This window comes from Amblyomma mixtum, chromosome 3 (assembly GCF_055824585.1).
Source record: "Amblyomma mixtum isolate Tamu chromosome 3, ASM5582458v1, whole genome shotgun sequence".
Lineage (NCBI taxonomy): Eukaryota > Metazoa > Arthropoda > Arachnida > Ixodida > Ixodidae > Amblyomma > Amblyomma mixtum.
In genome coordinates, this window is record NC_143014.1 from 287,373,239 (window position 1) to 287,397,914 (window position 24,676).

Consider the following 24,676-nt stretch of genomic DNA (forward strand, 5'->3'; position numbering starts at 1 on the left):
GAGAGATAGTTTCACATTTCATGCTTTTCCGCAACACTACACACCCAGTAGTGCGCGCATTCTTGCAAGTAAATTTTGTTCATGCTTGGCCGAGCCGCATTGTGTCCTCTAATGCTTCTGATCGTCCGTGTCTATGAGGATTTATGCATGATGTGTATTTGGCTGTTCATTTCCTATTTGTTCGTTTTTCCGCTTAGTTCCTTACTTTGGTGCCGAGGAAAAGGTTGTACAAGGACTTAATCTGTATGCTCTTTCCGCCGCTAATGTATCGCTCATTGTACTTTGGTTTACCGGGATATGACGTACACAAGATAGTACGTAAAATGCCCCTCTCGCTATGAACAAAACAATTTTCTTTACGTTACACACTGAGACATTACCACTTAAAGCATGGCTAGAGAAAAAGGGTGTTTTCCTGACAACGGAGAAGTGTCGCCTTTGTGACGCTCCTGAAACCATTGAGCATTGTTTCATCAATTGTAACGATCCAATACTCTTCTGGGGCATCATGCAACGGACACTGAAAAAAAAAGACAGTTTGACGCCGCATTATGTACGATATCTCACTGCACTGCCATTTGTTGATGAACCCTGAGATATGTTATTTTTCATTCGGATTACACAGCCTGTGGAAAACACGCATGATAGACCGACATCGTGAATCGTTTGTCACTGCTAAACACCAGTTCAGTAGAATGACTGAACACCAAAAAGAGTTTTATGCCCAGACGGAGTTTGAACCGCAGTGTCACTCACTGTTATTGCTGTGCTGTTCATTGCCCTTTTTTAGTTCTTTGTTGCCTACATGTGCCGTATTATTATGTATTAGCTATGTGCTCTACATTGATTTCTCGTTCTTCACTGCTTAGGTGTGTTTATTTGCCACTGTTTTCCTTAATGTTTGTAGATCGCTCATGTACATAAAACTTCGTATCGTTGTCATACATAGCATGTTGAAAAAAAGGCGTCGATAGCCGAGTGCTCTCGTGCAGTGGCCAACGAAATTGAACTGTTCGTGCCGCCGTGGGCTCGAAACCCAGTCGCGCCAATGTTTATTTTATATCTGCAGGTGTCTCAGAGGCTTCAAACAGACATCGGCTTTTCCAGGATTGCCACTGAAGTGATGCTTTCGCCCTAAAACTCAATTAAAAGACCAATGCCAGTAGCGATGCCTGCAGAGTAAAAAGCAGCAGTGAAAACGCAGGGCATTCTAACTCCGAGCGAGCGAAGAAGGGGTGTGACAAAATTTCCTGAACCGCACTCATCGTGGCGTTGCGCAGGAAAAGACCAAGACGGGAACTGAAGCGAGCAACCCCAGACGTTCTCAGCAAATGGCAGGACGGACAGCAGACGGATGCATACGGTGTTGAAATAACAGGTTCCAGAGAGGAGGCGTTGCCGTGAGACATGAGCGCGATTATTTAGAGGGCGTGGCATCGTGCATGCGGGCGGGAGAACAATTCACAGTCCCTTGCGCGCTTTAGAGGAGTCGTCCAGCGAAAATGGCTTTAATTAAGTGTTGACCACCACGTCCAACGTTCTCGGGTTTTCGGAGGAATCCACCAGCCGCGTAGTAAGAGGAAACTGCCACCAAAGGAAACGAAATTTTCCTGACGTTGAAAGACTAGCAGAGAAACTACAAAACAAAAAACACAAGGGACTTATTCCACCTAAATCGTCTCAGGCCCCTTCTGGAAGACAGGTAGCATTGTCATCGCCAGTCATAAAGCAGTTTTTGGCAGTTCGTTTCTGGCTTCAGACAGAGTACAAACCATTAAGGCGAGTCACATGGTTCTTGCCTGTAACAGGACGCAGTAGTCATTAGGGCTCAGAAAAAATCATTAACAGTGGATGCGCTGCAAACAAAATGGAACTTTTCGCGCGAATCGCTAACTGTCCGCGGACGCTTATATGGTGAATGGAAGCTACCACGAACTTTTTACTCTAAGACGTCGCAGAGGACGTGCTTGTGCTCGAAGTCCAGTGTACACCGTCGAGGCGGGCCAGCATTCACGTCGCGTTCATCTCAGGTACCAGTTCGGGATCTAAACCGGTGCCAACCGAAACAGCGGGAACAAGAAGAACGCTCGAAGCTTAGTTTCTCGGCTGCCTCACGACTGCGTTTTCACAGGCCTGCGCGTCCTATCGCCGCCAAGCTACAGCAGTTTTTCGATGGCCACCGTATTCAAGGAAGTGCTCAGCGGCTTTTCTTTGGTTCGCACCAAATTTCAAGCGCCATGGGAGCTAGTTGCCTTGGTTACATTGGCTTACGTGGCCTGGGCTCTCGTGGTTCGACCCGTCATTCGGTGGTTGCGCAAGTGGCGAGCCTTGAGGCCACTGCCGGGACCCTGCGACGCCGTGCCTTTCTGGTATACTCTGCGTACCTACTGGACCAAAAGTCGATCAAATTCCGTCAAGGATGCTACGTCTGGTGAGTGTGCATGAAGCAGCCAGAATTAACAATTTTGATACAGGTAAAGCCTAGCCGGGAGTCCCATTTACTTCCAAAAGGCTTGGACTGTTTTGTCATAATTTTCGCACCCCAGGCTTCTCCTTCTGAAATGGAATGGTGTTTCCTGCTGGCCCTTGAATTTGAACGCTGAATCGCCTTCAGTTTCACGCGCTCAAATTCTTCAAGTAAAGCTCTAGTTTGGGCGAGTTGGTTCATGTTGAAAGAAAAAAAAAACTCGTAATGGCACAAGAAACGAGGACACCGAAGGCAGTCCTGTCTTTTGTGTGCCTTTTGTGTCCTCGTCTCTTGCGCCATTACCAGTTTTTTTCTTTCAAGTTCTTCGTTGCCACTCCAGCGCTTTTTCATAATTGGTAGTCACTTAGAAGAAGCTTCCCTGCCTGTATGTTCAATCGCATTCCCAGCTCCTACATAATTTACTAGATTTGCCCCGGACATTCATGCTACTTTTACTTCACAATGGAATACTCATCTCACGTGATAATAAGAGAGCTCACATATGCAAGCGCAATACCCCCAAAAAAAGGGTATTGGTTTCTCACAGGAAACTAGTGCATAACCGGTTGAGTAAGCAGGATAATTCGCTATGACAATCCAAATTGAAAAAAAAAGACTTTTTATAAGGTGCCTTGTCATTGAGTGGCACCAACTTCATCGACTCTCCTAATTCGGCTACTCTCCCCTTGTCTATCACAGTACACTCTAAGCACCAATAACCCTATATGGGAATAAAAAGGCAGTAAGCTCTCTTCTAGCGCACTGCCTTGCAAAGCTCCGGAGTCGATGACGATCACTAAATATATAGAATGCTTCCACTCGGCAACGTAGTTATTTCATTTGCAAAGCATAGTAACTTTATGCAGTTAGCGATGTAATGAGGCTTTTAAACGCGGCACGTGAAGTCTTGAGGTTAGCAAATAGAGGGGATTGAAATCTTGGTTCAAATCTTCGTAACTGTTAGAACTTCCCTCGTTGTTAAGAAGGAACTTCTTTCTTTTGCCAACCGCAAGTATCTTGTATATTTAGTGATTAAAACCTACCGTACGGCTTGGGCGAATACCCTGCCCCTTAAAGGGAGTGCGCTAAGGACAGCTTACCGCATTTTTACTACCGCGGTGAAGTGAGCTGTTGAGGACTGCGGTTGAGGGCAGCCATTAAGGGGTGGAGACACCAAATTTTGAGGCTATAAAAAGCCTGCTATGGGATTCCTCTGCACGCAAGGGCACTCAAGCCAGGTGTTGGACACAACAAACGTTTCAAAAATATTTTAATTTGGTTCTAAAGATTACCTAAATGCTCGCTCTCACGATCTAGACCGATCGCTAGCGCCATCAATGCTGACGTCACTACGCTGGTAGAGTAACCAACGTTTTAGTGACGTCATACCAAAATACAATGACGTACAATAAGCGGGGCGCAGCCACAGCCGCAGCCATGAGGCACGAGTGACGAGCTAGGTGAGCGCAGTTGACGCACCAGCGAGCCGCATTTGCTGCGAACCGCCACTCGCTCGGTTAGTTTTTGTCAACGTACTGCCGAACTAGCCATGCTTACTGGCATTTTGCGAAGTGCTTCGCATCCTCACGCGAACCCGCGAAGGCGATATTAGCGTGCGATCGTGCGATCAAAAAAAAAAAAAGTCGTGTCCTCATTGGAATCAGATTCGTCAAAATCCGAGCTGCTGGGAGTAGCCATGCCGTTGTTTGTTTTCATGCTCTGGTCAGCACTTCTGTGAGGAAGCAGGCGGTGCAGCAGTAGGTCTGTCACAACTTTTTGGGCCCGCGTGACCAGGCAAAGTAGTTGAGCATCCTAGATAGTGACGTCTCACTCCAACTCGGCGTTCAGAAACTGAAACCGAAAATCATTCACCTAAAAATGCGATATTAAATTATTCACTGTGAATATATGAATCTTCGAGTGTGTATCATACTTCCTGGAGCAATAAGAAACGTTTAAAGCAAAGAACGCGCCAACCACAAATTTAGCGTCTCCACCACTTTAACTAAGAACCCCTCTCGCAGCACTTTTCGTGCGCGCGAAGAAGCAATTTGTGGATAATACGGGTTTATGTGAACCGACACACCTTTTGCGAAATTTGAGCGCTATTTTTGTTTTCGCTACACTGCTGAAACAGAGAGTGAAACAAACTCTGATGTGAAAGGAATTACACACGCCATGCATGAAACTACTTTTTGTTTTGCGACACAGTAAAGCATGTCTCTGGACGAGTTGGTTCTGCAACACTAGAAAATCTATAAGCAACAGCGACAGGTGAAAAGAGACAAGCGGCAACGCTCAGACCGCTTGCGAACGTCGTCCCTTTTGTTTGTTTGTTTTTGCCCTCTCACTGTTGCGCTAAGATTTTATAACAAATGCACACATCCTGTAATAGGTTCTTAGGCCATCGAGTTCGATTGTGCGTCCTGTTGCGTGGGTCCGTTAGAAATTTTCTCTTGCTCTCAGCAGAGCCACGATGTACACAGGGTGCTGCCATTCTGCCTCGATGTTGCTAATGCTGCATTCCAGCTTCATGTCGCACGTACTTATTACCGAAAAACGGTGGCAGCTAAAATTTCTACTATACAAATACAATCTGTTTATAGTTTTTTAGTCTTGCAAATACAGCAAATACAAAGACTCTAGTCTCGTCTACTGAAACCATTCATTCGATTCGTCAAATTTTCGCTGAAGCAGTCAACAGAAATTACAACAAGTTTTCATCTTTTTATAAACGACTCAGCAAGTAAGCATTCAAAGGCTGCTTCATACAAAAAAATTCTTTTCGTTCTGTTCGAATTTTATCTATTTCATGAGGTCATTGCCTCAGGAGAGATAATCACAAAAACCTGCCAGTCAGCGCGACTAGTGATAAAGAAATTGCATGGAAAGAAAAAAATTCGTTCTACTTCACCAACATAAGAGTACTATCACACCTTTTAGGTTTTTATTGCTATGCGGGCAGGTATGCGCTCACGTTAAGTTGCGAACTGCGAATAAAATCATAGAGTACAGCTTAAAATAGACAAGCACAAAGACGAGAGCAGACACACGAGCAGACACGAACTGTTGGATTATCTCAACCATCCGTCATTTGCTTAATTTGCCACATAAAATGGAGCTAAACATCTTGATATCCCCAAAAGGCAGACTGGAACCGTTCTAGTTGCTGTGTTATAACCGCCATTTCAACTACTTTAAACGTTAGTTACTGCGAGTAAAGCTTCTGAGTCCACAGTGGGCTGCAGTCGCAGTCAGATATAGAGCAACGAACGCTCTATCTTTTCTTTCGTGCTTCCTGGGCAACATTACACAACCTTGGGCGACCTCTTCCCGCAGCCTGAATAATGTGGTGACGTCAGAGGAGGGAGTAAAAAATTTCCCATAGCGGATTATTTGCTTTTACAACGAAACAGCGAATGCGCAGTTTCATTTTCTTTTAAGCGCGACGTCAACCATGGTGGCTGTCTCCACAAGATCTTTTTTGTCCACGCCCTTTAGTTGCGTCTCCGCCAAGAGCGTCACGCTGAGACAAAGGCTCATTACAAGCGTCATGAGCCTCATTCGTTTCTTCCTGCGCAGCTGTAGCCGTGAACCAACGGTTTCTGGGGGTAACGCGAAAAGGCCTCGGAGTAAGACATGCGCCTCGAGGGTTTAAATCATGACTTAACACAGAACTTGCCCTTGACTGCGTGAGGCAAGAGTTGTGAACTATACGCCTTGCTCGAAGGGCAAGGCCCGAGAAGGCGAGAGAGCTAAGGATAAGACGCGTCCTAAGCGCCGCAACTGCGCGGAGGAGATGGGGCAGAGGGTGGACACAGCAAAGGCTGAGCAGGCTGGGTGCCCAACTGCGCCTCAACACGCGACACGTGCCGGAACAAAGAGATGCCTGGGCGTCCGCTTCGTCCACACCCCACAGGGCACCCACGTGCTGATAGCAGACCGCGAACTCCGGTAGATTTCGCAACCTTAGCGTTTTTTTCTCGCGGGTTGTCACCTTCTCAACGCACAAGGTGGAGCAAAGCGGCCGCTGCTAGGCAATTTAGGACTCTCGTGAATCGGGGGAGAGCCCCTCGTTGTAATTATAGCGGCTTTCCCGCTATTTTGGATACGGCCAAGCCAACTTACGCTGTCCCCTGGAAAACGGAAGCTGAGGAGAGAGAGGGAGGCTGTGAAAGAGACACCGGACACGTCAGCTACGCAGTAGGCGAGTCACAGATGTAACATGGTAGCAAGGCGTTTAAGGAAATCAGACGAGACAATCTACCTCAACAAGACCCCTCCCCTTTGTCAGATCCACGCATAGCGGCAACCTCGAGATTAAACGTGTGATGTACGTGGCAATGTAGAGGGATTTTTTAATTGCTCGCAAAAAGCCTAAGCCGCTCTCCTCCCCCTTGGTGTCTCCCATTACTCTCCAATAAAGCTAAAGTAAGCGGCGGGTAAACTTTATAAACGTACCTAAAGACGAATGCGCTGCTTGTCGCGCGGACTTCCACTTCTTGATGTGCTCGCATCACGTCTGTTCGCGCAGTCTGGAAATACGGCCCGCAGTACTAGCGCAGGCTTAGAATTCCGTTCATCGCCCCGCAGGTAACTTCGAGGCAACGCCGTTGGTGTCTTCAAGAAGTGTGACGCTGCTTTTCGCTTGAGGCACTCGGAGTCTTCTCAACCCCACATTCCATTCTTCTTTCACCCCACGCTTCCTTCGTCTGCATCTGCTACAACTGTGTTTAGTGGGACTATGATCGGCCGCGACCTGCTCCTCGGCAGCTCGCCGGCGCACACACGCTTCCAAGTGCTGTGCGCCCGAGTAATCCTCGTTCTCTTAACATACTTGATCTGGACTCGCGTTGTGCGCCCTTCCATCGGTTGGTTCTATCAGTGGAAAGCGCTGAGGCCCGTTCCCGGACCTTGGGACCTCATTCCTTTCTGGAACACGGTGTCTGTATATTGGAAATGGGCGGGCAAGGTTCAGTACAAGGACGCTTCTGCAGGTAAGTTTGGCACTGCTGACGTATCCAGTCTGACGGGCCCTTTTGCAGAGCCCCCTTTGCCGTACATCGGCAAATGAAGTTTCCTGGGAACCAATTTCTGTGAGCTGATTTTCTTGGGATAAACCGAGAATTGGTGCCCCGCGTGAAAAAAAAAAGCCAGTGAGATTGGTCGACTGTCATTTGCACTGACCCTGCTCAGTATTCGAACGCTCGAAAGAGCGTAAACAAGTAGAGTGGCTAATGGTCAATAGAAATCGATTTGCATCTTAAGACTTTTTCTTCTAGCTCCGCACATAGGACGCGTAGGTTGCTGTTCTCTTGGCTGACCTCAAGCGAACAGTGAACTACAAAGGAATGTACACGTATCTTTGTGTGAATAACAATACCTTTGGACTCAAAGTTATGTTAACCTTTGCGAACGGTGCTCTTCGTGACGGTTAGAAGAATGGTTCAGAACTGATGGAATTGCGCCTGCAAATAGTAATATTGCAGTAACATCAGTGCCGTCATTACAAAATTGGGTTTGGATACACAATCTTTCAAGCGACAGTGCTCAGAAGAGTGAGTCGCGCAAGACCGCTCGCAATCAGAATAAACAATTGCCTCTTTTTATCCAGCACTAATGTAAATAAGGCTATGATGCTTCAGCACTGCTGGACATGCCGCAATAAACGTACACGCAAAAGCCTTGAACTTTGGGGAAGAACATGAGCGTCACCATCGTATTTCCCTGTGTGAACCGTCAGCCCACCTTTAATTTTGCCTTTGTCTCTCCACACGCCAGAAACGTGTTCGCGCTCAGCTGATAACCGCGTGCTCAAACTCAGGTCTTTTAAAGAACTTGGCGGAATGCAGGCCTATATTGAATGGTACGACTAAACAGCGCTGACGGACGCGACGGAAGAAGAAGAGACAGACACAGCGCATGTGTCTGTCTCTTCTTCTGTCCCGTCCGTCAACGCTGTTTAGTCGTACCATTCAACTTGAACCAACCAACCCGACTCAGCCCTCTCCTCGGGCCTATATTACCTAGCAGGACACCGCGCTAAAAGCTTCAGTTTATACGCTCCGAGTCCTGGCCCTTTTCGCGCTGCTTATATATGGTCATAGATGCGGAAATAAAGATACATCTCGTATTACTAGGTGGATGAGGTAGACTGCAATGGGTATCTTTGTATTGCTGTGCTCCGATGCATTGTGCGCTAAAAGTGCACCGGGGCTCCGTTGATCAAATTCACCTCTAGAAACTCATATCTGAAATATCTTGTCCGTGAAACATGCCATGCAATATTTTGTGCAATGATATCAATGATATGATAGCAATGATACCATGCAATGATATCATAGCAATGATAGCAATGATATCATGTTCGCACGATATGTGGGTGTTTTTTTTGCTTTGCCGTTGTGGTTTCTCCCAGGTTTCGCGCATTCTTCTGCACAGCTAAATCTATGTACCGGCGCTTCAAATTTTGGCGAATAAAATTCGCCCATGTTTGTCGCGTCCCAGCGAATAATTCTTTACAGCGAAAGCTGTCGTAGCATTGCTTTAGCCTCATACGCCTGCATACCACCACGGAATCTATAGCGTTCGCGGTAATGCCTTATTTACTTAAGCAATTATTTTGTAACCTATTTAATTTAATTGAGTTTATTATATTTCAGTCACTCGCAGGTAGCGGACATTGAATTTATTTTAATTCAATTAAATTCATTCAAATGTCTGCCACCCGTCACTGAGCACCTGCCACTGTTAGCAGGTGGCAAAGTGAAGAGAGAGAAATCCCCTTCTCTGCGTTTAGAGAAGAGAGGAGGCAGAGGGCAATTGCGAGAAGAAAGAGAAAGAGAGAGAATGGGAGGCAACGGGCGGCCAGATCAGATTCCAGGGATTAGCATGACAATAACCTGGCTCTCTTTTACGGCCGACGATGTAGATTTCACGGTAAATGCAAGGCTAAATGGCTACACAAAAGCAGTAACTGCTTTCTCTGAACAATGTCCTAAGCAGCTAAGCTTAGCTCTCCAGAATTTTTGCTACGTTCATCATTTGCCTGATTAATTTTTGTTAACTCACCTACAGGCTTCGTATGACACTAAAAATATTGCGGCCAGCGCAAAATATACGTAAAAAGTGTAGGTTCCCAGCATGCGCGCAGTTCGGAATATGATTTCGATGAAAGCGTACTTAAGGACATCTTGATTGCGGAAAGATACTTTTAAGTGTTTCGCACTTCAAGAAAGTACTTTACGTTTAGACGACTAAGCCGAATAGCTGGGGGATTTCGAGCATCTAGAAGTTCCAACCACGGTTGACAATGTAACACGTTCGCATCAATTCAATTGACAGGATTAGTGCATTAAACCTGGCAGCACGTAATGTTCGCTAAGCTGATATTTTAAAGCTTTCTAACAATATTTCACAACGTGGCGTTGTTTTTCTCGTCAAGAGATTTCACTTTGCACGAAAAGGTAAACGAGCTCTCTGAGGTCGAGACTTCGGGCACCAAAGAGCTTGAGCTGCTCTTAAACTATACACACCTTATGAAGTGTTTGCTGGGGAGGAAACACGCGAATGCCTCTATGGTTGTTGTTGTTGTTTTTTTTTTGTCTTGTGCACTCAGAAATGAAAACGAAAATGGTAGCGGGGACATCGAGAGAAAGGCAGGAAGCGCTGAGTAAGCAAGAAGTAAGCTTTATCAAGCGTGCACCGCCCGAGGTTTGAATTGCCGACCCTACGTGACTGTGCATGCGGCATTTATTTTTGCTCAGTTATCATGAGCAAAGATGGCTTCTTTTTATTGCATTTTTTATGTCCGATATGGTTTGTAAAAAGGAACTCGCGGGAACAACAGATGATAGCGCTGCTTTTAGTCAGCAATTATGCTGGGCCATGGCAGTCCGCTGAACTCTCCTAATGCTTTAGAATGGGAACGGCCCGGCACTCTCGTTATCAGCCTCTTCGTCGCATGCAGCGCCACGCGTTGTCATTCCGGCGCTCCGGTGTTCCGTCATGTGTGCTAATATTTTTTACTCGTGACTGTACAGCTATTTTTTCATTTCTTTGCACTCTCGCTACGAACAAATGCTCCCGATTAAGTGCACGAAACGGTCGCCTCTGCTCTGCAAATCAAAAGTCGCTACAACGGCAGGAGGAAACATGTCGCCTTCCAAAGTGACCAATTAGCTGCGTGGGATTCCCCCTTATATTTTTTTCACACAGCGCTTTTAGATTACTTGTTGGCCTGCGACTGGGCAAGTGTCCAAAACATATAAGACAAAATCAAGTGATTAAATGGCATTTACACAGACACTACGAACGAGCTGCAAAACAACGATGCAGCAAAACGAAGAAAATAGTCTTTAACTGTACAGATCCAGTACAGCGCCGAAAAGAAGTTGTTAGAAGATGTCTATGAAGCCTGTTGGAAGCGTAAAAGGGTAGGGTAAAAAGCGAACATCAAATTAAATTTATTATGCTTCGCACACTCCGTCACCAAGCCGATGACAAGGGCAATCGCTAACTCACGAAACTGCTCCCAGAGCTGCAATAGAGGCGCTACTCTCCCTCACATTCTGATGTCCACTGAGTCAGACAGCTACTAAGCCTTACTCCTTTTCACAACCTTCCTAAGCACTCCCCCCCCCCCCCCCCCCCCCTCAGTTCACGCGCGCTTATTCATGGCCGCATCGCTTTTCTTCTAATATTAGGATTATCACGCAGGTGTCGTTCTAGGTACAAATTAAAAGTGTTTTATTTTTGTTGCAGTGTTTTTCCAGATCATCTGCGACGTATGTGAACAGTACAGGGGGACGACCTTCAAAGCATACCTCGGAATGACACCGATTGTGGTGCTTCATTCCCCAGATGCTGTCCAGGTAAGAAAAGCTGAAAACTTCTCGCCTTTCTTTATATAAGCGCAAAGCCGCCCACCTTACTCTCGCTTATTCAAACTTTACGAGACTCACTTAAGAGAGCAGAGCCTTTCGTGCACTGTTTCACTGAGTGCGCCATGAGGCCAGAACTCTTTTTTGCATCAAATATAAAGCGAGATTTCAGTTGTGTGCATACGTACACAGGATGCTTGAAAGTTGACTCCAGTTCTTCTTCGTTGGGTAAACAGAAAAACAAAACAACAGCATTGAACAGGAGCGGACACACAATATAAGCTCATACCTCGCAATTCATATGGCTTGCGTTTACGCAGCCGTGTCAATAGCATATTGCGCTTGAAGTGTTATCGGTATCACAGCGGTCTGCAGCCTATGAGTACACAGACGAACTGTACCGCATTATTTTACTCTCAGCGAGATCCCCCCCGTGCAGTTTTGGGGGTTATTAGGCAATATCCTTTAAGCACATGAGATCAAGAATTGATCTCATGAGGAAGCGACACATGGCGTGCAACAGCTGTTTCGGCTACGCTGAGAGAAGCTAGGCAAGGAATGTTATCAGCCAAACGCGGGCCTCTTGTCGTTCAGAATATGATCTCGCGTTTGTATTGGCCCAAGCGGCTGACGGCGAGAGTTTTTAGTCGCAACACTTGCAGTGTCACCTGGTCAGTGCAGGTTCCCTATGGCACTACCAACTGATGAGGTTATTGCGTGTTCGTGCAAATTTTTTTCTGTGCTGGAAGCCTTATGAGAACCGCCGCTGGCATGAGAACACTTTTAGCTCTCGTAAGCGTCACCGCATTCGTTCAGTCAACTGTTTAAAAAGATGGCGGCATTTGAGCCGAATTTCCGCAGCTAAATTGACGTGCTAATCGCCTTTTTCTCGTGGCACATATGTAAGCACGCTTCACCATTCAATTTGTTTCCATTTTAGACTCTGCTTACCAGCAAGACAAATCTGCGCAAGCCTCTGGTGTACAACTTTATCTCATCGTGGCTCGGAGAACACAACATTCTCACTGCGTAAGTGGCACCACTGAACTCACTCGGGAATTCTGTTCCTCAGTTTACGTTCACTCCTCGGTTCTGCGCGCTTAGACAATTTGTACTTTTAAGAAGGTCACGTCTGGCTGTTTGGCTAAACAGCAAAACTACTCTCCGTGTGTCAAGTCACCCACCCGAGTGCGTAGAGAGATCAAGCCGAGACTTATGAACTGCTGCGAATCTCTTCTACGGGGCTGCTTCATTCACTCCATGGCAAAGTTCGTGGGCCGTACTCTAAACGAACGTGTGTGCTCCTTAGCGATTACCTAGATTATACAGAAGCGCACGAAAGTGGTCACACGGATTGGGAATTTCTTGAGATTGGGCAGGAGAGTTGGCAACATTTCAGCAACAGCTTTAGGCGCCTTCACCGAAAGCAAGGAAGCATGAAAATTTACCTTCTCGGCAAACAACGGTTGCTACATGACTCACTGCCGCGACTTCTTTATTGCAGCGTCGGCGAGAGCTGGCGGTTCAAACGGCGCCTTATGACGCCAGCGTTCCACTTCAAGGTCCTCGAGGACTACGTGAGCACCTTCAACTACAATGGCACTCTGCTCGTCGAGCGTGTGGACAAGCTGATCGCTAAGCAGCCGGGAGAACCCATACCGGCTTTCCGCATCGTCCAGAATTGCGCCCTGGACGTCATCACGAGTGAGTTAAGATGAATATACCTTTTCATAGAATGCGAGGCTACGCGGAGGCGGCAGCAGTGAACTTCCACGAAAGCTCTCTTCTCAAGAGATGCATGTCGGCGCGTGGTGCAGTGTGAACCGCGAGATTATTTTTTCGTCAAATTTACAGGCAGCTAACAGAACTCTTACCAATATTATAGGCTCTTGGGAATTAAGATTTTGTTTTTTTTCAGTGCATGCGTCCTAGGGCTAGTATTAATTAGCCACCCAAGAACTACAGGGCAAGGGGCGGTGTTCACTTAACTTCCCCCACGTTAGAACTGTCTGCTATTTGGCTGCGCTCGAGCGCTTCATGCATTGAAAATAGATGAGGCAATACCAAAAACACAAGAGCCAACGACAAAAGCACCGACCGATCATGAACATGTTCATGCTCAGTTTGTCGCCAGCATTTGTTCACCCATTCTAAATTGTTGCAATTAATTACTTTGGATTAATACTAATTATTTACAATTATATTCAATCTTTCCGGCCGCTATGCACCAACCGAGCAGCGGCCATGATACTTTGGAACACTTCCAATATCTAGACTGGCATTGTGAATGCTTGGAAATAATTATAACAATATCAATTGTTCTGCCACTAAACATGTTAACGGTAATAATAGTAAGCTTATAGCATAGCGTAATACGCGATCCTCTAAAGTGGATCACTTCCATGCTTTAGCCAGCGCGCACGCGCCGATTGGTTTCGTCGCAACAGGAGTGCGCGCTGTGTGGCGGCACCTGGCGCCAGTGGAGCCCTCAGGGCGTTCTGCGCATGCGCTATGGCGTCATTATTATTTCCGTCTATCGCGGACACATCATCTTCCCTGGGTAGTATGAGACACCACAAGTTTCTGTTTTTTATTGTTTTTTTTTAATTCGCCGAATTTAACAGTGTATATAATTCGTTAGCCTCGCTCTTAAAGCCCATGTGCGTTTCGTTGTTCGCAGAGGTTCTCATGGGAGTAGACTTGGGCTCGCAAGTGGATACTACTGACACGAGCTTCGCCAATCATTTCAACATGTAAGTATCCCATTATGCGGAGCAGTGAGACGTGCGCTTTCGAGTCCCAATTTCGACAGGATTAACGTATTTCCCTTGTATCGAAGCGCAGATGATTAAATCAAGCCCCAGCGCGAAGTTTCACGTAGTTTGCGTGTAGCCGCGTCACATGCAGCGGCGAGCTCTGACAAATTCGCTGCTCTCCGTGAAGCCGGATAAAACACATGTTTTGGTCGCCTTTGTTGCGGACACGGAAGCGCTTACTCCGTAATAGGCGGCGCCCCATTGCGCTTAGCTCAGTCCCACAAAAAGAAAAAGAGACAAGTAACTAAATTATTGTGTTTAAGATTCGTCACTTACGGTGCGGCGGCAACAACAATTCCATAAAATAACCGCAAACAACCATGTGTTAGGCCGTGTGCAGTAACACCTCTAATACTTTTGTTCGCTTGACATCCTCCCTAACTCTGCGCTCTTGCCACAACATAAAGAAATGCAAAAATATATCTTTACTAGGCGAAAAAGAAATTGATGTAAAAAGAAAAAAAAAGTCAAGAGAGCGGTGTTGTTCAGTCTGGATGCCTTCAGTGCGCGTGTGAGCGCATGTATGTACGCGTGCGCGCTTTTTTTTTTCTCCATTCGTCTTGCCCATGTTTTTATTCTGCGGGTGGTACAAGAGGGTGAAGAGCGAGGGAAGGAGACCCGATGTTTTTGGAACCCTTGGATTTCCTCGTATCTTGCAGTAGCAGGGAGAATGGTTCCGGACCAGAATGACTAGAGAAGCGTAAGCTTGGTCCGAGAACAGTGCAGAAAAGCCGGAAATACGTGACTTCATAAATAATTTCGCTAATTTTTGCTGTGACCTTTTAATTTCGAAATTGCCGAAAAAATCACTGCCGCACTTCCTATTGAATTGTGAGCCCGTTTGGGGTGTTAGTGCGCGGGTTAAGTTATCAGAAACCAAGATGTCAAGGCTGAGCGCTCCTAAACGTCTAGCCAGGATCTCGCTATGCGATTGCTAGTTCGGAAGGGCTAGGTCGACGTTCTGCAGTTCGTGCTTTATCTGCAGCATTCGCAGAAAAACGCTGCACATGTGAAAGAGCACCCCGTTGGTGCTGTTGCTCAAGCTTCGCTTCCCCTTCGCATAGCGAGCTGTTCACGCAGGCGTTCGACCTCTGGACCTATGCAGGCGCCGTGTTTGCGAATAGAACCCGCACGCAGCTTGAGTTGAGGCTCGTTGCATTCGACCGCTGTCGACTGCACTCGTCTTCCCGAGAACAGAGAGCGAATCTTTAGCAAATACGGCACCCGTTTGGCCTACTTTGCGGCACCGCCAAAGACAGCGGGTGCGCGTGACGCGAAGCCTTCCCCCGACGAGTAGGCTAGACTTGCTGCGGAACAGGAATATTCGCACCGTTATGGCTTTCTTAGAAATGGACCATCTGCACTGAAGAGCTACGCAGCTGCTCTAAGCATGCAAGAGACCAAGCGCGCACTGCGTCGTAAAAAAATATCTGTTCGACGTTACACTGTCAAGCGACCTTCCGTAGCACCGTCGAAGCCATTGCATACACTCTGTGATGCATGTGGCGTCACCGAAAGCACTAAAACTTCTCCTTCGCCAGAGTTGCAGGGCCAGCAATTCCGAGCACTGTCAGCTTTCCGCGGTGCCTCAGCGCGAACCCGGAATGCATTTCAAATAAGCTATTTGAAACGAATACGAGCGCTTTTTCTATTCCCCATTCCACTGTCGGAGGAAGGCAAAGGTGCCCGCCGGTGGGTGCGCACCAGCGTTATCTGGAGAGACGGATGCGTAAAATGTCCATTTACAGACAACACACAAAGGGTGCACCCGGCGCCGGTGGAAGATAGCGCGAAGGTAACCCCTCCGGATGTGTGCCCATGAAACGCTATAAGTGGCTTAAAAATGTATGTTGAGTATATATTCTGACTTATTGTTCGGTGGTACCTTCACACGGCACTCCTTCTTCGATACTAACCTGCAATTTCCTTGGGCGGGCTTGGCAAAAAGCGATCCGTTCAATTGTCATGTGTTAAAATATTTCACTTCGTATGGCCCCGTCTTTAAAAAATTCACATTTAAGCTTTCGCAGAACGTAACCACGACCACATAAACACATAAGCGCTTAAAGTTCTTTGTAGTCGCACTTAAGCACTTTTTTTCTCTCACCTCGTTCCCAATGTTAATTATTGCACTTTTTGTTCCCGTTTTTATCTAGCTGCAGTGTTTCAGCGAAAATTTTCAGAGGCATTCCTCACTTAAATCGGTGCCAAAAGCCGGTAAATACGCTTAAGTACTGAGAGTATAAAAGCTTTACGGTCACATCATCAGTAGATTCCTCGCAACTGCTACGAGGACCCCGTCTAGCATGCCATTTTCTTTTCGTTTCTGGTCATACGCAGGTTGATGTTCCTGATCGGCGTACGCGTCTTCCGTCCGTGGATGTGGCACGACTCCCTGTATGACAGGACCCTCGAAGGACGCCTCTACCACCAATCCATTCGGGAGATGGAAAAATACACTCTTGCGGTAAGTGGCAATAGGCAGAAAATAAAAGAAACCATCCTGATCTATGAAATGGCGCGCGGAAAGAAAGCGCGGCTGCTCCTTTGTATACACCTGCGCAACGAAATAAGGCCGTGTTTGTGTTGAAACCAAACCCGCATCTGGAGAACCTGATTACTGGCCTACATTACTTTCCTAAGCTATATAAAACTCGATGTTTCTAGATCTTGAAGTTCGCAGCATCCTCGTCCCCTGACATTACTTTATTTTGGATATGATTTGACCACTTTTACCTGCCAAAAAATGCACACCAATTTTCTCTTCCAGCATTAAAAATTAATGTTTTTGATCTTCAGCTACAGGCAATGAAATATTTCCTGTTTCCACATGCTGTGTTAAAGTGCACACCTTCATAAACAGATTCACAACAGCGCTACGGAACGAGGACAGAAGGAACACGAAAAACACAGGACAGCGCCCGTCCTGTGTTTTTCGTGTTCCTTCTGTCCTCGTTCCGTAGCGCTGTTGTGAATCTGTTTATTAAGAATGAACCAACTAGCCCACACCAGAATCCTTTTTGCACACCTTCATAAGGTGCAAAACATCTAATGGCGCCGACTGCAGTATTAATATAAGTGTCAACCACCTCTAGATAAAGTGAGGTGAAAAAAATTTCGCCTAATTATAATTATCTGAGGCATTACTGTTTTGCAGCTTCACCAGGTTACAGCTGCAGCGCACAACTATAAGACAGCTTTATGATGAAACGCTGGCATCAAAGTGGGAGATCACATGCATTGCCACCGGAAACCATGAATAAGACAAGCCTCGTGTTGTGTGAAGTCACTGATCCACTCATTCACAGTTTGTTTTACGATCAGGTTTTTCCCTGCATTCGTTAGCGCCATTAGTAAATTGCACTAGGTTTACAAATCTACTGACACCACCTATAATGGAAGTTAAAATAAAACAGCGACGTAGAACGTCTTCTTCACTAATAATACATTCGAAGTTCAGAGATAATGAGTCCATTTCTAAAAGACGATCATATGTCTGGTAAGGACTACAAAAGGGGAAGCAAAAAGAGCTTTACTTGTATGAACTGGTTGCAATCGGCGATCGGTATAGGGCAAGTGCATGTCACCTGGAGGCATCGCGCAATTTGAGTGCATAGTATGTTTGGTGTTGCCCTGGCCTGTTCGCTCTCTTATATTGCATTCTTTCGTTTTTTAATTTAGTTTATAGCTTGTTTCACGTGAAACTCTAAACTTCATTCCCTTGTTCTAGTTAGGTTTTCATATTCTTTTTGCCGGATTCGTTGTTGGCATGACGAAGCCAACCGGGCTACCATTCATTCATTCATTGCTCACAAGTTCACCTGGCCTAATGATTACATTCTTAATATTCCTCTATTTATTAACATCATTGAGTGCCACAATGCCATGTTTTCTCAAGGCCAATGCGTGCTTCAAAAAGGAATTAACATTTTACTTGCGGATTCAATTATTATACGCATTTTAAGATATTTCATGCCAGTTCATAATAGCACGAACGACCTTGTAGTGCAACTTCACATAGAGAATTCATAAGTACTGTATCTCTGAAATTCTTTTGCGAAGCCATTTCGCTTATAGTTCATTCATTACTAAGAACCGATATGGTCTTTTTTAATACTGCTTTACTGCTTTCCAGGTCCTTGAGCGACGCAAGGGCAAGCTCCAGCAGATCGCAGAAGAGCTGGAGAGCGCACCTCAGGATTACGCAGCGACTGGGGAGGAGGAAGAACAGGATTCGGTCATAGTGGACAGGTTTCTGAAGGCTCACCTGCAAGACAGCCGTTACAACATCGATGAGGTCAAGAAGGACATCGACTGCCTGCTCTTCGCAGTAAGAACACTCGGCACTGTTTTGTTGTGAACGAATGCGTTTTTGCTTTGACGTCCGAGGACCTCCACCCGCAGAACCTATTATCAAAAGGAGCAAAGCTGTTTGTCCAACGTGGCGTACGTCGTCTCGCTGCGTCGTGCACTGTCAGTCGGGGTAAAGTCGTTGAACTCTAAAAAAATTCGCTGCTGTTCAGCGTAGCACAAAAAAATCGCCCTAAGATTCCATGCCCTGGCAGAGGCAGAATGACGAGAGAAACGGCAGTTTTCATGTCTGTGAAGTCTTAGGGGCTGCCATATTTTTGTTCCCTCATGCGCACGTTGCAGGGCTATAGTGCCGTTTGCATAGAGTTGGGAAAAACAAAAAATAGGCACTTTTTGAGGCGGAGTGTAGTTTATTAACGCTAAATATTTTCTTTCTTTACATTAGTAAGAACTTCAACGCGAAGTGAGCAGCAGTCGCAGTCCTCTTAGGAAGCGAAACGAAGATTATTGTAGTAAAGAAAAAAAATTTTCCGCAAAAGATTACTCGGTCATATTCGTTGGTTCGTTGTGAAGATCGAAAAAGAGGTTTTTCAAACTTTGCTATGGCTTGTTGAATTTGTCGGCCAAGATTAATTTCAGGTCGCATTCAGTAGTTTCAGGATTAAAATAATTGATTGCGTGCATTAAGACGTTTTTGCTACGAAATCTGCGCGACGATGCAGAGGACATCCTACACAGATAGCACTTCAAAGCTCATTGTCTTCGAAGCTAAAATGCTGGACAGCAGATGATTCTCAGCTAGTTATTTTAAACCACGAGATGCAAAATACTTCCTGCTAACAAAACTTTTTAATTGCGTCATAATAGGTGAACAGTTTCAGATGTCGAAAACATGCAGTTTCTGTAAACTGCCCCATGTGCTGATCCATACATTATAAAGCCGCAGACTTGCATGTCTGCGGCTTTTGGATATAATGGAGCATAATTTTTGGATATAATGGAGCATAACAGGAAAAATGGGAAAGTGGCCAAGGGCGCCCTACGGGCGCAGAGCATTTCTTAGGTTCGCACAGCCTAATGCCGGCCAGTCTTGACAACTGAACTGTGATTTTACCATAATTCCGGGAACTGGCTGTTATTTTGACTTAAAAAATATGCCATAAATTCGGGAACCTTAAACACACGTTTACTTTTGTGTCCACCAAATTGCCGTTGGGACGGGTGAACACAGAACAAATTGAATCAAAGCCCAAAGATAGGCGCCTCTAGGAGCGCAACATCGTAGTGTCTTTTTTTTTTATTCGAGATGTTTGCCATTAGGCATGATAAGAAAGCGAGACACAGTTATAAGAAGGAGTGTAACCAAGCCTCGCTTAAAAAGTGACATAAGTTCTCGATAACGCGATTATCATGTGTCCACTTGCGATAGTCGCCTGCAACGTCCCATCGCAGGCCTACCATCTGTGTAGCATAGATCATAGTCAGTAGTAAAATTAGGCCTCTTATTCTTTAGTCTCCACTACTCTTGAATAGCTTTAACCTGTGCAACTGCTCGTCATTTTTCTTTCTCAATTGCGTAATTTTGCCTGCCCTCAACAACATTTTTCGCTGAGTACGGCTGCTCTGATTTCACCAGCAGTCCTGTCTGAAGGGACATAAAAAAAAGTGATTACCACTACACTAAACATTTACGTTGAACGTCTATATTACCACTACATTCACAACTGCTACGCGTAACCGCCAGTTAGGCGATTCAGAGCTCTGATGTGCGGCTCTTTCTGTCGTAGGGCACGGATACTACCACATCAGCGGTCGGATGGGCCTTCTACATGCTGGGGCTGCACCCAAAGGTGTTGGCCAAGGTCCACCAAGAACTTGACGACATCTTCTGTGGCGATACAGAGCGAGACATCACAGGAGACGACCTCAAGCGGATGAAGTACCTGGAGATGTGCTTCAAGGTTACTCCTCTTCTATGTTGTAATCGTATCGAGCGTGAAAAAGAAATGAACGGTATTCTTTAGGAAATGCGGTGTAAATACTGCAGGTAATGAACTAGTCAAAAGCAGCAAGAAGATGGACGCATCAGGCCCATTATTGATAGAAAGAATGTCGAAGGAGCAAGGTATTGAGGGCAATGTGAACAGTGCATGGTTTGGCAAAATGCACAGGGAGACGAGAGGATTAAACACTGAGAGTATGAAACAGAAAATCACTGTACTTTTAATAAACAAGTTCGAATAAAGAATAGCAGACGACAAGAGACTTGAGAGATCGTAGCATTGATTTCGTTGCACGGCGTGACAAAGAGAAATGGAGCTTGGTAAGGGCCAGAATGCACAGGGCCGCTCTTCTACCAGAGAATCTCGAGGCGACGCTCTTAGCAAAATTGCATGCCTTTTGTCAAACGTCTAAGAACCAGACATCGATGCCATGTCAATTGGCTAAACATCATGTGTGAGTGAAGATGCAACCCTGGCTAATTCTTGGGCGTGAGTGTACATGTACTTGCAACGATAGGAACGAAGAGCATGTTGCAAACATCGGGCTAGTTTATTCGAGTGCTTTGGTGCGTAATATGTGCTCCAAAGAGGCTACGACCTTAGTGCCCTTCACAGGCAAACTGAGATACCTAAATGTGTCAGTGTTTTTCTGAGCCTCTGTAATATGTTCCAGTGTTTGTAATTTATTAAAAATTGTTCTATTAGCTTCCTAAAACAAAAATGAGTGCAGTTAGACAGAGATGCATTGTGCAGAAGAAAATTTGAATGGTCTTTGTTACCTGCGACATTAGTGAAGGAAACCTTGACTGAACACTCGTCCAAAATGCATTTGCGCACATGAGGAGGCAAATATATATTAAGTCAGAGAAAAGGACGCAAAATTTGAAAGCACCCCGAAATGAGCGAATTCCAGCGGCGCTGCTTTGGCACGAGGGTAAGAATGTAGTACAAATGATAAAATAACTTAATTTTAGCAATATTCCCGCACTATAGCAATAATTAAGAATTAGTAGTAACAGACACCTCTGTACCTAAACTGCGGTATTCCAACGTTATGATCCAACAGTTCGCTAAACACTCAGTACGCGATGGTGGCAGTGCAATAAACCATTGTGTGGAATTTCATTTTCCCAGGAGTCATTGCGGATGTTCCCGCCTGTTCCAATCATTGGCAGAGTTCTGGAAGAGGACATGACAATAGGTGAGGAGTGAAGCCGCAGTAGCGCATTTATGATTTTATGCTAACACAAATGATGGCACCAGTCAGTGTGCCTAACTTTTAAACTAAAGCAACAGAAAGTGTCTTCGCGTCACCCATGATAATGCTTTTATGCAAGCGGGAAGCCACGACAAGTCTGGTAATTGTTAAAACCTAAAACAGCAAATATTCAGAGTACAGGTGACAGAGGGCATGAGATCAGAAAATCTCAGCTTTCTTGCGGGGTATGTCCTTAGCCGGTGAAGTAAACGCTTAAAGTTTAGTTTAGTTTATTGGGGTTTAACGTCCCAAAGCGACTCAGGCTATGAGGGACGCCGTAGTGGAAGGCTCCGGAAATTTCGACCACCTGGAGTTATTTAACGTACACTCACACAGTGCACGGGCTTCTTGAATTTCGCCTCCATCGAAATTCGGCCGCCGTGGCCGGAATCAAACCCGCGTCTTTCGAGTCAGCAGCCGAGCGCCGTAACCACTGAGCCACCGCGGCGGGGCAAAACGCTTAACAGAAGCAAGCGGATGGCACTCGTTCTTGGTTTCCACTCAGTTCCACCGACCGAATGTTTCTTTCGAAAAGTAAAACTTGCAAAGTGTAATACGCATTTTTGCTTCAAGGCAATTTAGACTTCTTTAGACTGTTTAGACTAGTGCTGATGCTGAAGATGTTGAAGATGACGCGAAGAATTAAAAGAATAAAAATTTTGCCACTTAGCACTGAATGCGGTACAAGTATACACGGCAATCTGTTCTCTTACATTAATAAAGTCGAAACGTAACGGCCAGACGAAGACCATTAGCAGTTTGAACGTGTGCCAGGAGGTCAGTGTGTGAATGTTATAAAGAAACGCGCTGAATGTAAAACTTAACTCGACTGACAATCATTCGCACACACTAATAATGTTCGTAGAAAGCTGCATGAACCAAACTTCTCTAAGAAATCTCTACATGACCCCAATTGTACATTGTTCTGTAGGGTTATTGTTTTTATATTTCACTGCCAACTGGCTGCTCTTCTATGCTATCTATTCTTCGTCAAAATTCGTGCGCACCATGCACGCATATCATTAATGTAACAGCATGGTAAGCTCATTACGATGGTCTACACCCGTCGTTTCAGACGGACACAAGATCCCGAAGGGAGTCACCTGCTTCATCAACATGTACAGCCTCCACCGAAATCCCGAATACTACAAAGACCCGGACATGTATATTCCCGAGCGTTTTCTTACACCGGAAGTAAGGAATCGTCATCCTTTCAGCTACATTCCTTTCTCGGGAGGTCCCAAGAACTGCTTAGGTAAGCCATCTTTTGCCCTCACACAAGCCTGAATTCCATTGAATGCTACCTTTCTGAGGCAGCGATCTATCGGACCGCGAAACGAGAATAAGACAGAGTTGGTGCCTTAGGCGCGGGTTTGAGAGTAAATTACGGCTCTTGATGCTCCAGGTCAACGTTTTGCGCACATGGAGGCCAAGACACTCTTAGCCAAGGTTCTTCGCAAGTACACCATGGAATCCACAAGACCCGTCAGTCAGCTCAGGATCACGTACGAGCTGATTCTCAAGGCGAGGGGAGGACTGCGCATCTGGTTCCGTGAACGGAGTCATGCAGAGCGAGCTGCTAAGATCACGGACTTCGAAGACAAGCACACGAATTACGGCCTATAATTGCCGCTACAACCTGTACAGCGTTGCGATATAGATACATGTATATTGTGTTCCATTCCTAACTGCTTATGAAAGGCACGTGGTGTTTGTGCGCGTCGAGCATTTTCGGCGCAGCGTGTTTGCTGTGAAATTACACCATCTACTACACAGTTGACTCAATAACTGCACCAGCGGACAAAAGTGCAATGATTTTGAACACCCGCATCTTTTATGAGCACAACTGCACCTGTGGACTATTTGAAATGTATGGACTATTTGAAGAATGTGTCATGGATCACGCTATCAATGATGCATTCTCTGCGTCTCTAATCCATGTTTCTTCTTGTTACCTTCTGGGTATGCGCCCGATGTACGAAACACCTGATAGAAATGAAATGTTTCGTAAGCTCCCAACTTTTGTGCTTTCAGGGAATCAGAATCGCTATTTCCCTAAACGGGCAACCTTTGAAAGCACACTAAGTCAACGGGACTATGTGAATAGATTCCGTGGAGTGGTACGAAATTTCTATGGCGCTTCGAAGTGCGTAGGACGCCATAGAACAGCGCCATGGGAAGCTTACGCGTTTCAAAGCGTGCAAAATGTACAGCGAGACAAACTATACTCTGTTCTGATTGCCTCCAAATGTGAACAGGGTCACAGATACCTGAAACCAAAGCTTCCAAGCTGTTCATGAAAATGGTTAAGTAAGCTGCGTATTTCTCTAGAATAATTAGTGTGTAATATAAGGCATGTTGCTTTAATTCTCCAAGGAACTGTAGACCTTCTACATAAGACACTTTGCCTAATGTACAAGGTCCACAGTTATCCGGCTCTTTTACGCCATTATGAATGTGTGTTTTAAGCGTGGGTATAGCAGCCTCCATACCAGAGGCCCAGGCGCCACGTCAGCACTTTCCTTCCGTCTGAGAGCTCCTGCGCTGCTATTTAAAGGTTTTGCAATATGCAAAAATGAAGGGTGTGCTCCAAAAGGCTTCAGGTATGCAAGAACTGCTTCCACTCGAAGTACATAATGTGTGTTTAATAAAGTGATGTCCTTCTGTCATTTTCTCTGCTCGTGCCTGTTTCCTGGACGTCGGAATGCAGAAGCACCGTGCCTCGTGCACAATTATTTGGAAACCAGGCTCTTTCGATCGCTTGTGCCATTTAGGATTTATGACGCGGCGAATATAGCCGTTTACTGATTACTGACTTCTCAGTAAGTAACCTGGATTTCGTCTTCAAGGGATACTGATGCCTATCCTGCTGGCCTCCTGAAAATCGTAGTGTAAAAAATGGGAAAATTTGCAAGCTTGCAAACTTCCGTAGCCTGCAT

General features: G+C 45.7%; 1 protein-coding gene across 2 annotated transcripts; it reads left to right on the plus strand.

The window, feature by feature from the left end:
- The first annotated feature begins 1,919 nt into the window (after positions 1-1,919).
- On the plus strand, positions 1,920-24,390 carry LOC149355094 (cytochrome P450 4V2-like). Of its 2 annotated transcripts, none has more exons than XM_089577591.1 (11): positions 1,920-2,431; positions 11,231-11,340; positions 12,290-12,378; positions 12,854-13,053; positions 14,030-14,102; positions 16,506-16,632; positions 18,301-18,495; positions 20,264-20,437; positions 21,614-21,680; positions 22,813-22,992; positions 23,143-24,390. In XM_089577591.1, the coding sequence occupies exons 1-11, from the start codon at positions 2,173-2,175 to the stop codon at positions 23,361-23,363; spliced, it is 1,695 nt and encodes a 564-aa protein (XP_089433717.1). In that variant the 5' UTR covers positions 1,920-2,172; the 3' UTR covers positions 23,364-24,390. The 2 variants fall into 2 exon arrangements, with proteins under 2 accessions (XP_089433717.1, XP_089433718.1); XM_089577592.1 differs by lacking the exon at positions 1,920-2,431 and adding an exon at positions 6,994-7,464.
- The last annotated feature ends 286 nt before the right edge of the window (positions 24,391-24,676 follow it).

What these genes read in the sequence shown, in the direction of transcription:
- LOC149355094 (XM_089577591.1), top strand. Translation starts at nt 2,173, where the DNA reads ATGGCCACCGTATTCAAGGAAGTGCTCAGCGGCTTTTCTTTGGTTCGC. An exon ending in GGAAGAGGACATGACAATAG is followed by an intron (nt 21,681 to 22,812) that starts GTGAGGAGTGAA and finishes CCGTCGTTTCAG; the next exon opens with ACGGACACAAGATCCCGAAG. An exon ending in AGGTCCCAAGAACTGCTTAG is followed by an intron (nt 22,993 to 23,142) that starts GTAAGCCATCTT and finishes TTGATGCTCCAG; the next exon opens with GTCAACGTTTTGCGCACATG.